The sequence below is a fragment of the Colius striatus genome, chromosome 25, assembly GCF_028858725.1.
Source record: "Colius striatus isolate bColStr4 chromosome 25, bColStr4.1.hap1, whole genome shotgun sequence".
Classification (NCBI taxonomy): domain Eukaryota; kingdom Metazoa; phylum Chordata; class Aves; order Coliiformes; family Coliidae; genus Colius; species Colius striatus.
This window is the reverse complement of record NC_084783.1, coordinates 372,228-383,933: the sequence shown is the minus strand read 5'-3', so window position 1 is coordinate 383,933 and position 11,706 is coordinate 372,228. Positions and strand designations below refer to the sequence as shown.

Sequence of the window (11,706 nt, the reverse complement as noted above, 5' to 3'; positions counted from 1 at the left end):
CTGGAGCATCTTTCATGTGAGGAAAGGCTGCGGGACCTGGGGCTGTTCAGTCTGGAGCAGAGGAGACTGAGGGGGCAGCTCATTAACAGCTACAAATATCTCACTGGTGGGTGTCAGGAGCTTGGGGCAGCACTTTTTTTCAATGGCATCCAGCAACAGGACAAGGGCTGATGGGATGAAGCTGGAACACAAACAGTTCCACTTAAAGATAAGGAAAAGCTATTTGAGTGTTTGAGTGAGGGAGCCCTGGCCCAGGCTGCCCAGGGAGGGTGTGGAGGCTCCTTCCTTGGAGGGCTTCAAGACCCGCCTGGACACGTTCCTGTGTGACCTGATCTAGGTGGGAGCTGCTTCTGCAAGGGGGTTGGACTGGATGAGCTCTAAAGGTCCCTTCCAGCCCTCACCATTCTGTGATGTTTCTATGATTCTAAACCCTTCTGCAGAATTCTACATCAGTGAAGCATTTTGCTTGTCTCCTGCAGAGCGAGCAGCAGCGTGGGAGCCCATCCCCAGAGCGAGCCCACGGCAGTGTGAGCCCATCCCAGAGCGAGCCCACGGCAGCGTGAGCCCACGGCAGCCCTGCGGAGCGCACAGCGATGCCCGATGCCGCCGCTCACCTGCCCTTTTACTACGGCAGCATCGCCAGGTCGGAGGCCGAGGAGCACCTGAAGCTGGCCGGGATGTCGGACGGGCTGTTCCTGCTGCGGCAGTGCCTGCGCAGCCTGGGCGGTTACGTGCTCTCCGTGGTCAGCAACCTGCAGTTCTACCACTACGCCATCGAGCGCCAGATGAACGGCACGTACGCCATCGCGGGCGGCAGAGCCCACTGCGGGCCCGAGGAGCTCTGCGAGTTCTACTCCAAAGACGCCGACGGGCTGTGCTGCCCCCTCCGCAAACCCTGCAACCGCCCCAGCGGCCTCGAGCCCCAGCCCGGCGTCTTTGACAGCCTGAGGGACAACATGGTGCGGGAGTACGTCCGGCAGACCTGGAAGCTGGAGGTACTGGCCTTTGGCAGAGGTGCTGTGGGGCTGGGCCAGGGCTGGCCACCAGAGTCATAGAATCCTACGTTCATAGAATGGCAGGGCTTGGAAGGGACCTTTAGAGGTCATCCAGAAGGTTCCACCTAGAGCAGATCACACAGGAACTCATCAGGTGGGTCCTGAAGCCCTCCAAGGAAGGAGCCTCCACACCCTCCCTGGGCAGCCTGGGCCAGGGCTGGCCACCAAGCAGAGTCATAGAATCCTACATTCATAGAATGGCAGGGCTTGGAAGGGACCTTTAGAGATTATCCAGCAGCTCCCACCTAGATCAGGTCACACAGGAACGTGTCCAGGGGGGTCTTGAAGCCCTCCAAGGAAGGAGCCTCCACACCCTCCCTGGCAGCCTGGGCCAGGGCTCCCTCACCTCACACTGAAACAGCTTTTCCTTCTGTTTAGATGGAACTGTTTGTGTTCCAGCTTCATCCCATCACCCCTTGTCCTGTTGCCAGATACAACAGAAAAAAAGTGCTGCCCCAACCCCCTGCCACCCACCATTTAAATACTTATGAACATTAATGAGCTCCCTCCTCACTAAACAGCCCCAGGTCCCACAGCCTTTCCTCAGAAGGAAGATGCTCCAGTGCCCTGCAGGTTCATGCCTGGGGTGCAACGAGCCCAGTCTACACACAGGGTCAAGAGAGTCGACTCTGAGGTAGTCTCAAAGGGATAACACAAAGGACATTGCCACCTACTGGCAAACAGTCGTTAGAAAACGTGTGAGGCCGGTCAAATGAATCTGGGGTCTCCCCCGTGGTTTCCAGGCTGCACTGCTCGTTACAAGGGGGGTGTCTGGGGACAGTGAGCAGCCAGGAAAGCAGAAGCACCAGCAAGGGGTCTGGTGTGAGGCAGATATCAGGATCCCCCAGACCCACATGATGGCTTCTCTCATCCCTCATCAGCAAGTGAATAGACTTCAGCTGGATTCAAGGGATGGGACCAATTTAGATGCACAAGGGATTGTGCTGTGCAGCAGAACAGAATTCCACCCACTGTTTCCAAAGGCATGGTGAAAGCCACAGGCACTTCAGTTACCAAACCTTACATGTCTCCTGTGTCATCTGCACAAAAGGCTGCAACTGAACTGTGCTGAAGCCATGCACCAGTGCAGCAGAGTAGCAGGAGGTCTCATTTCTCCCTCTTTTCCCAGGGGGATGCACTTGAACAGGCCATCATCAGCCAGGCTCCACAGGTGGAGAAGCTCATTGCCACCACAGCCCATGAGAGGATGCCCTGGTACCACGGCAGCATCCCCAGGGATGAAGCTGAGAGGAGGCTCTACTCAGGGGCACAACCTGATGGCAAGTTCCTGTGAGTGTCAGATGCTGTGATCCGTGTGCTTCTCACCCTTTCCCCACCTCTGCTCCCCTGTAGTTATTTGTTTCACATGATAGCTCCTGAGAGGATGTCTGGCTGAACGTGGTCAGACTGTGGTTACAGAGCTTTCAAAGACAGGATCTGACATCCCCACAGCCTATTATTGTCCAGACAGTGTCTGGCTTCTATGAAGAGCCAATCTTGAGCTTTCTTTGTTTCTTGTGTGTAGTTATCTCTGTGAGACATGCTTGTGAATGCACTGGATGATATGAGATCCAGGGTTCAGTGGGTGAAGATATTTAACACTGGCACAAAGACAATGCATGGCCAGTAAAACACAGAAGGAAACATTTGCTCTGCATCTCTGCTGAGGTGAGACAGCCCTTAATTCAATTGTCTTCTGAAGGAGGCAGGGAAAGGAAGAATTAGTTGCAGAGGGCAAGAGACTGCAGGAGAGGGATCTCAGCTTCTGGAAGGTGGCAATTCCAACAGTGGGTGTAAGGACACCCTCCCAAGTGCCCACCCAGTGACCCACCACTGCTGCAGCCCTGATGATTTTGCAGGGCAAAACCTAGAATTGCTTTTAATAGTTCTTCTTCCTTCCAGGCTGAGAGAAAGGAAGGACAATGGTGCCTATGCCCTCTCCCTCGTCTATGGCAAAACAGTGTATCACTACCGGATAGACCAGGACAAGTCTGGGAAGTATTCCATCCCTGAAGGGACCAAGTTTGACACACTCTGGCAGGTACTGTACAGGAGCTGGTACCAGTGCTTCCTCCTGGGCAGGGCTCTCTGGGTGACAGTGACTCTCTTTGGGTGAATGTTCCAAATCCCCACAACTGTTTTCACTCTGAATTTGATTTAAGACAAAGACTTTGAGGCATTTTTATGTCAACAGAACTGTGCCAGGCTCCCAATTGCAGATGAAATCTGAGCCAGGCAGGAGGGGAAGAGAAAACTTTGTCTCCTCTGTGGTCCAGTGGCCAGGGGCAGGGCTGGTTGTCTCCAGACAGCCCATTCCCCACTGTGCTTGAACTGGCAGTTGCTGCAGTGAAAACCTGCCTGGGATCCACAGGGCTGACCCTGGGCTTCCTCTGGCAAAGCAAAAGATCTCTCTCAGGCTTTATCGAACACAACAGGACTTAAAACCCTTTCTGGCTGGGACAACAGTAACATTACCCTACCCAGCTCTTTGCTGGAGGTTTTCCTTTTGTCTTTCTTGGGTCCTTATCTGACTTGCCAAGTTCTCCATAGCTCTGGCAGGTATCCAGGTGTGCAAGTGCTCACTGGAGGACATCCCTGAGTGCACAGGTAGGAGAGGAAAGAAAGAGCCTAGTCCCTATCTGATGAAAATCTGAGAGAAATCGTTGCCATGAGCCACACAAGCTGCCTGCAGGAAAAAAAAGCGGTGATTGGCCTCTCCCAGTAACCTCCTTTCCCTTTGGTTTCTTTCCCAGTTGGTGGAGTACCTGAAACTCAAACCAGATGGGCTGATCTTCTACCTGAGGGAAACCTGCCCCAACCCCAACATGCCAGGTGAGGAGCACAGTGCCATCCTGGCCTCAGCTTACCTCTGAGCAGCACCAACTCAGGTCTCCTTTACTGTGTCCAGCCTTGCCCAAACCTTGGTGATGAGGTTTCTGAGCAATAGGAAGCAACACATCCTGCAGGTCTGGCTGCTGGTGGGACTCTTGAGCTAAACATCCAAAGCCAGGGGTCACTTCATCCAGGTCCCAGTGTCACAAACATCACTTCAGAGCCTGCTGGTCGGGCCTTTGCTCTCCTGGGTAGGAGGTTATAGGGTACAGCTCAGCCAGGCCCTGCTCTGGGACTGATGGAGACACAATTAAGGGCACTGTAGGGTGCTGCAGTGGGCCCACACCTCCCCTGAGGTTTGTTCTGGGGAGAACACCCACATCCAGGCCCATTTCCACACCCTTGTTGGCTGAAGCTTTGAGGCAGGGTATCAAACTCAAACCTCCTCACAGTCCTTCAGGGACTGATGCTCTGACCCTGAAGATGATCTCTAGAGATCCCTTCCAACCCCTACCATTCTGTGATTCTGTGACTGGGGCACAGGCAAAGTCAATAACAAACTTGTCTCTTCTGATTCACAGCATCTGCAGCACCAGTTCCACCCACCCACCCCTCTGTGAGCGTAAGTTTTGGGGAAGGCCTGGTTTCATTGGCACCTCAGTGGTTCAGTATTGCATTTCCAGCTTGTTGATCAAACTCTGCTCTTCTCTAAAACTTAACAATTCAATTGGACTAGATGGAGCCCAGCTGCAGTGTTGTCCCCTTTCCAGCTTGGATGGGGACACGGAATAGCTGGGCACAGCTACTGTTAGAGCTGGAAATGGTTTCCATTCACATTGTACTCCTTGCAACATGTGGGCCTGTCCTTGGGGAGCTCTCTCTCCTTACCAGGCAGGAGAGATGAGTTCTGGGAACACTCAGCCTCGCTGCTGGCCACCAGCCAGGTCTTTGGGCTCCCTCTGTGTCCCTGGCCTCAGGGCACGTCTGCGCTCAGTCACTGCTCCAAGTGCTGAGCCGTGTTGAAACTGGGGAGCTGGAGCTGCCCATCCCAGAGCCCAGCCAGGCTGAAGCAGTGCCTGGGAGTCCATCCATCTTCTCAGAGAGCTTTCACAATCTGTGCTGGGCTCTCATGTGGCATCCAAAGCTGTGCTGGGCAAGTGTGCACCACTGAGCTTGCTTGCTGCCTGCTTTGGGGACAGGGGCTGTACACAGGGTCCATGTGGACTCACAAGGGCCAACCTGTGGGCAGGAAAGTTTGCTGGCTGCAAGATGGGCTTCCTTCACTCCTTGTCCCAAACCGAGCTGCAGACATCTGGCTGGAATGACCTCCCCTACCCCCAGCTGCTTGCAGGAGTCTTGTCCCTTAGGGATGGGGAAAGCAGAGGGAGCAGAAAGCAAAATGCAGCCCTGTGCGTGTGCTCCTTACTGCTCAGGTAAAGACAGAGCCCTCAGCACCTCCCCCTGCACAGCACACAGGGGCTGATCCCTGCTGTGCAGCTGCAGTGGGAAAACCTCCCAGCTGGGAAGAGGAGAGCTGGCTGGATTCCACTCCAGCTTCTTGTGCCCACCTCAGGGCCTTTCAGAGGGAATCAGCAGCTGGGGCTGTGTTGGGCTGCAGAAGCTTTCTCATCCTGCTCCTCTCCCATTTCCAACTGAGGCAGTTTCCCCTGGCTCCTTTAGCTACTTTATCCCTGTTTCTTTTCCAGAGACACCTGGGGCCTCTCAATGCAGATGGATACACACCAGAGCCTGTGGGTGAGCATCTTTGAAAGCCCTCTCCTCCTAGCAGGAGACAGGACCTGAAGATGGGGTACTTGACACACCTGTGTCACTCTGTGGTCAAAGAGCCCTGCTACAAAGCCCCTTTCCTACAAAGGCACCCAGGAGCATCCCAGTTGTTTCAGGGTCCTGAGACAAGAACGTTGCCAAACTGTTTTCCTACACCCAGCTCACAGTAAATCAAACCCTTTCCCTTTCCCAGTAAATCAAGCCCTGCCCCTATTCCCCATCTTCCTGCTCAGCATTCAGTTGTATTTCAGTGGGGTGAAGTCATGACCATGCCCCTGCAGGGGCTGGTGTGGGCAGTGGCAATGCTCAGACACCTCTCCCCATCTGCCTCCTGTAGCAGCTGTGATAGCAGAGGCTGTGAAAGGAAGGGAGATGCCCAAGAGTGAGGCTTGAATGCTGGAGCTTGGAGGAGAACTGGCCAAGAGATTAGAGAAAAGCTTCCCAAGCAGTGAGGGAGAGGCTGGGGAAGGGGGTGCCTCTCACAGCTCTAAAGGACTCTGTCTCTTGGAAAGGTGCTGGGAAGTCTCGCCTGCTGCCCATGGACACCAGTGTCTATGAGAGTCCCTACAGTGACCCTGAAGAGCTGAAGGATAAGAAACTCTTCCTAAAGAGGGACCACCTGATGATTGATGAAGTGGAACTGGGGGCAGGAAACTTTGGCTGTGTCAAGAAAGGAGTCTACAAAATGAGAAAGTGAGTGCTGGCCTCAAGGGGAGCTGGGGGAGGGTGCTCCAGGCTGAGCTCAGAGCTGTCCCCAGCTACCCTCCTTCCAGCTAGATCCACCCAAAAGTGCTGAGAGATACACTGGAAGGTCAGTGGTGACTTTCCAAGGACTTTCAGTGGCAGCCTCATTGCCCTGAGAGTGTGATCTGCACTGCACACTCCCAGGTGTGACACCATGTCTTCTCAAGGCATTGGCTGGGCTCAGAGGAGCATGTCCATGCTTCTGAGGTCACCCTGGTCCATGTCAGGCTAAAGAATGAGATTAAGGAGATGTGCCATCCTTGGCTCCCTTGCTGGTTGTCCACAAAGAAGGCCTTTCCCCACTTTGTGGCTTGGAGAGTGGCAATGGTGATCTCACCGTGTGAGGTGATGTACCTTCAGATCTACAGATGGAAACACTGGCTTGCACTTGTAAGCATGAGGCAATCCTTTTCTCTTTGGCTTTCTAGCAGGCCTGGGGTACCAATATTGTGCAAATCTGCCAAAAGAGGCCACTGAGGTTGCCACTGAGGGGTCAAAGTGTCATCTGAGAAGTGCTTTGCATTCCTGGCTGTGATACACGAGTCCAGCTGCTGTTTAGGTCACTCCACGTGTGTTCCTCTTGTACCTTGTGCAGGAAGCAGATTGATGTGGCCATAAAGGTGCTGAAGAGCAACAATGAGAAAACAGTGAAGGATGAAATGATGAAGGAAGCCCAGATCATGCACCAGCTGGACAACCCCTACATTGTCCGTATGATCGGGGTCTGTGAGGCAGAGTCCTTGATGCTGGTGATGGAGATGGCTTCTGGAGGGCCACTCAACAAGTTCTTGGCTTCCAAGAAGTGAGTACTGAATAAAAATGTGGCTGACTGATTTCCTGCACTTGTCCTCAAACCCTGTGCTGCCAGGGCAGCCTGGCTTTGGAGGGGGAGGGAAGCTGATAACAGCAGAAAGAGATGTCTCTTCATGTGAGGCAACAGTGACTGGTGCCTCTGGAGCAGAGATGTCCACATTCATTCTCCCTTGCAGCTTGGAGGGGACCAAGGTGTAGGGAGGAATGGCAGGTCCTTTACTGTCCTCTCATCTTCCCCAGAGATGAGATCACAGTCAGCAATATTGTGGAGCTGATGCACCAAGTGTCCATGGGGATGAAGTACCTGGAGGAGAAAAACTTTGTGCACAGGGACCTGGCAGCCAGAAATGTCCTGCTGGTCAACCAGCACTATGCCAAGATCAGTGACTTTGGACTCTCCAAGGCTCTTGGTGCTGATGACAGCTATTACAAGGTAAGTGTAAGCACAGCAAAGGTGCAGAGAGGTAGCAGGAGCCCTCCTGGGTAGGGGGAGCTGAGACACCCAGAGGCAGGGGGTCTGTGGGTCTGGGCTCTTCTGAGGAGCCTTGCTGCAGGATCACATCAGACTCTGGCCAGCTTCACTCCTGTGACATGAAAAGGAGCTTTGCAAAGGTCTGGGTGGCAAGGAGGAAATTCAGAGAGATGCTGGGGAGCTGAGGGGGGTGCAGTGCAGTGGGATAACAGCAGAGGAGCCAGAGCAGAGAGCAGCGAAGGGAAGGTAATGAAGAGTGAGCCAGGGCTGATCTTCCCAGCAGTGTGCACCACTATGACCCAGGGCTGGGCTGTGGGAGGAGGGTGGCACAGTGAGTCCTGCACCCAGGAGTGTCTGAGCAGGGCCAACAAGGCAGCAGCTGGGCTGGGCTTTGAGGCTCAGGGCTCCAGCCTTGAGCTCCCAGCCCAGGGAAGGGCATTTTTTTCAGCAGCTTGGGATTGCATTTGACACAAACATTCAGCCAAGCACAATTCAGGTTCAGCTCTCAGCAAGCTGTGTCTCCAAGTGGAAATGTTCCTCTGCTTTGCTCCAGGCCAGGACAGCAGGCAAATGGCCCTTGAAGTGGTATGCCCCTGAGTGCATCCTCTATCACAAGTTCTCCAGCAAGAGTGACGTGTGGAGCTATGGTGTGACCATGTGGGAGGCCTTCAGCTACGGGCAGAAACCCTACAAGGTGAGGCTGTGTCCATCCTGGGTGGATGCCACAGGCTGGTCTCCCACTCCAGGACAGGCTGACACACACTGAAACTACAGATGCTGTTTCCTTGAGTGAATGCTCTTCCCACTAACAGTGGAAAGGAGACAGGGGCACTCCCACTCTATGGAAAGCACAGATTGGATTGGTTGGATCCTGCAGCTTTGTGTTCATTTAAGGAAAAAGAAACAGAAAACCAAACCAAATGAATGTGGATTTGAATCAAGGCAGATCTGCAGAGCTGAGGAATCAGTTGCTCAGCCACTGCTGTGCCAGTGCTTGGGATGGGGTTGGGAACAGTGACTGGATGGGCTGTGTGAATCCAGAGCATTACCCCAGGCCCAGCTCTAATCCACCTCTTCTAACCCTGCTAGCAGCTCCAAAAAACCACTAAAGCATTTCTTTCCCACTTGATTGTCTCACAGAAAATGAAAGGGCCAGAGGTCATCAGCTTCATCGAGCAGGGGAAGCGCATGGAGTGTCCCACAGACTGCCCAGCAGAGATCTATGCCCTCATGCAGCAGTGCTGGACCTACAGGTAAGGCTCTCCCTAGCTCAAGCCTTTGCTGGGCAGCAGCCCCTGCAGAACAGCACACACCTGATGACAACACAAAGCAAATGGTGTCTCCTGCCTTGGTCTCATTCTCCAGTCTCTATTTCTTTATTCTCATATCCCTCCTTTTGGCTGGACCCATCCTGGATGGTGACAGCAGCTCTGTGCCTTTGGCCCTCTCCATCTCAGAAAGCCCTGGCTCTGCTCTCCTCCTCCAGGTTCTTTTGTGCTTGGTATCTTCTCACTGCACCAGTCCAATATTGTCTTTTCTGATGACTCTGTTCTTTCCTTTCCCTCTTGCAGGTGGGAGGAACGTCCAGGATTCGTTGCTGTGGAGAACATGATCCGCTCCTACTACTACAGCATTGCTACCAAGACAGAGAATGGGCCAGAGACAGAGGACAAGTCAAAAGCAGCTCTGCCTTGAGTTTCCTTCTGTGCTCCTCAACACACACCCCTCCTGCATGGGACCTGGAAAGGCTCTTTGTGCATGTTTGCTTTGGTCTCTCGAAGGCTGGTTTTCTTTCTCAAGTATTTGGACACCTGAGAGCCTGGGAGATGGCACTGTCACCTGGGAGATGGCACTGTCACAGCAGCCTCAGCTGGGCCTCGTGCTGCCAGAGAGCCAGCCATGGCTCACACCTCACACCTCAGCACAGCACAGCCTTACAGTTCCTTCTTAGTCACTTCCCAAACCATCCCAGGACCTCAGGGCTCATGCCTACCAGGCATGACTGAGTTGGCTGATGAACTGAGTTGGCTCCAGATGGATTTTTCCAGATCCCTTTAAAAACCTCGTTTCTTTCACAGGAACCCACTGAGTGTGTGTGGGGAGGTTTGTGTGGGGTGGGACACAGGGAGCTGCCACGTCCCCTTCCCCTTGGGCAAGAAGCAGCTGATGTGCTGCTCACTCCTGGGAGAGACAGGGGAGAGCTTTGTGTGCCCTGGCAGCAGAGGCTCCTGCACAGCTCAGAGCACAGGGTACATCCCCCTGCACTGCCACAGCCCTCCAAGGGTGTGATGGCTCCTGAAACAACTCAACTCCCAGGACTCACCACTCACCTGGTGGATCCCACCTGGTTTGTCTGTGCTAATGAAATGAGCATCTTGCTTTTCAAGCCTGAAAACTGGTCATGTTGTAAATAAACTCTGTATTTTAACACACCTGTGGCTCTACTGAACTGTCATCAGTGTTTGCAACCACTTCCAGCTGGCAAGAGAATAATTTCCCTCCACTGGTCCAGGGTTTCCTTCCTTGATGCTCTTCATCAACCTTGGTCACTGCAGAGCTGCAGCTCTCTTGCAGCTCATGGCTTATGCAGCTCCTCAGCTGAGGCCACTGTGGCAACTTCTCTGTCAAGGCTTGTACTGGTCTCCCCTCACCCCCCAGGAGCAGTGGATGACCCACGTTGGGGGTCCTGTGGTCAGCTCTGGTGCAGAGAGCAGAGTCATTGTGAAGGCTGGGGAAGGGGAGGAGGCAGGAGATCAGAGCCCTGAGATACAGGGAGCAGAGCAGCTTATCTCTCACCATCTTTGGTATTCAAAAGCCACACAGTTGCTTACACAGAGGCCTTGTCCTGGAGGTAAAATAAACAGCTACAGGGTAGGCTGGTGCACAGCCCTTATCTAAACCCTTAGTGGGAGGTGGAGCTGATCTGAAGACAAAGTTCCTGGGGAGCACCCAGGTATGAGGTCTAAAGTTAACCTCTTGTTACAGCCTGTACTGCAGAGAACTCAGGTCTGATGAAAAACAAGTGTTCCCCTCCCCTTGCTCACATCACAGCCTCCAGAGACACCCACTGATTATGTGCCAGGGCATTTTCTCTCTCAGTCCCATTAGCTTGTCCTGTAGGATCCAGAACTACAGACATGTTACTGGGAACCTCCTTTGACTTCAGGCACTGTTGGGCATCCCTGGGCTGCAACCACAGAAAGGGCTCAGCCCCTCAGTAAGACACATCCCCAGGTCCCACAGACCTCTTCTCTTCCCCACTGATGGATACCTCCAGCTCCTCACCCACTGCTGGCCCTTTCACTGGGTGACCCCAGAGAGCACTGGGTGTCAGAGCAAGAGCTGTGTAAGATAAAGGCAGAGGCTGTAGTGAGCACAGACTGATAAATACACCTTGAAATCACAGATTTCTTCGTTAAAGTCAGGTGAATGACTCATCCCACACCATCCTCTTGTCTCCCTCCATGGCAGGAGATCAGCTGGTTTCTAACTGCAGCTGAAGGGAGGCAAGGGAAGGATGTGTCTTGTCAAAGGGTGCACAGGGGCCTGGAAGAAAAGCTCCAAACACCTTTGTTTTCATACTTTTATCTTCTGATGATGTCTCTTTTTATAAATCATGTTCAAAGGCCCTCAGAGTTCAGAGAAGCTCAACAAGCCAAATGATGCCCCAGCACCAAGGCTGCCATTGCACCCACACCCTGAGGGGCACAGACCAGCTGTGTCTAATTGCAGAGGCTTTCACCATCAACCACATAAAAGGGATGTGCAAGGCACTGGGAGATGCAAACCTAGGTGCAAAACTAGATGCTCTTCAGTGACAAGATGGGGCTGGTTTGTGTGTTAACAAATATCCAAGTCCTGAGGAAAAGAAACTCTTCTCCCAGCAGAAGGCAAGTGCTTCCTTTTGCCACCCAGAAGTCTGGCAGAGCAGGTAGGACTTGGCCTTTTCTAGTCTTGTCTCTAGTTTTTGGAGTGTGACCTTGGCTTTGCCTGACAGGAATC

General features: G+C 53.3%; 1 protein-coding gene across 3 annotated transcripts; it reads left to right on the top strand.

Moving 5' to 3' along the window:
• Positions 1-593: 593 nt before the first annotated feature.
• Positions 594-9,897, top strand: LOC104551177 (tyrosine-protein kinase ZAP-70). Of its 3 annotated transcripts, none has more exons than XM_062014993.1 (13): positions 594-995; positions 2,185-2,345; positions 2,958-3,096; positions 3,809-3,887; positions 4,469-4,503; positions 5,506-5,519; positions 5,590-5,638; positions 6,169-6,368; positions 7,015-7,221; positions 7,473-7,665; positions 8,258-8,398; positions 8,845-8,957; positions 9,276-9,897. In XM_062014993.1, exons 1-13 carry the CDS (start codon positions 594-596, stop codon positions 9,397-9,399), a joined length of 1,857 nt encoding a protein of 618 aa, XP_061870977.1. In that variant the 3' UTR covers positions 9,400-9,897. The 3 variants fall into 3 exon arrangements, with proteins under 3 accessions (XP_061870977.1, XP_061870976.1, XP_010207206.2); XM_062014992.1 differs by lacking the exon at positions 5,506-5,519 and adding an exon at positions 5,327-5,338 and having other exon boundaries at positions 4,469-4,509; positions 5,594-5,642; positions 6,161-6,368; XM_010208904.2 differs by lacking the exon at positions 5,506-5,519 and having other exon boundaries at positions 4,469-4,509; positions 5,594-5,642; positions 6,188-6,368.
• Positions 9,898-11,706: the final 1,809 nt, after the last annotated feature.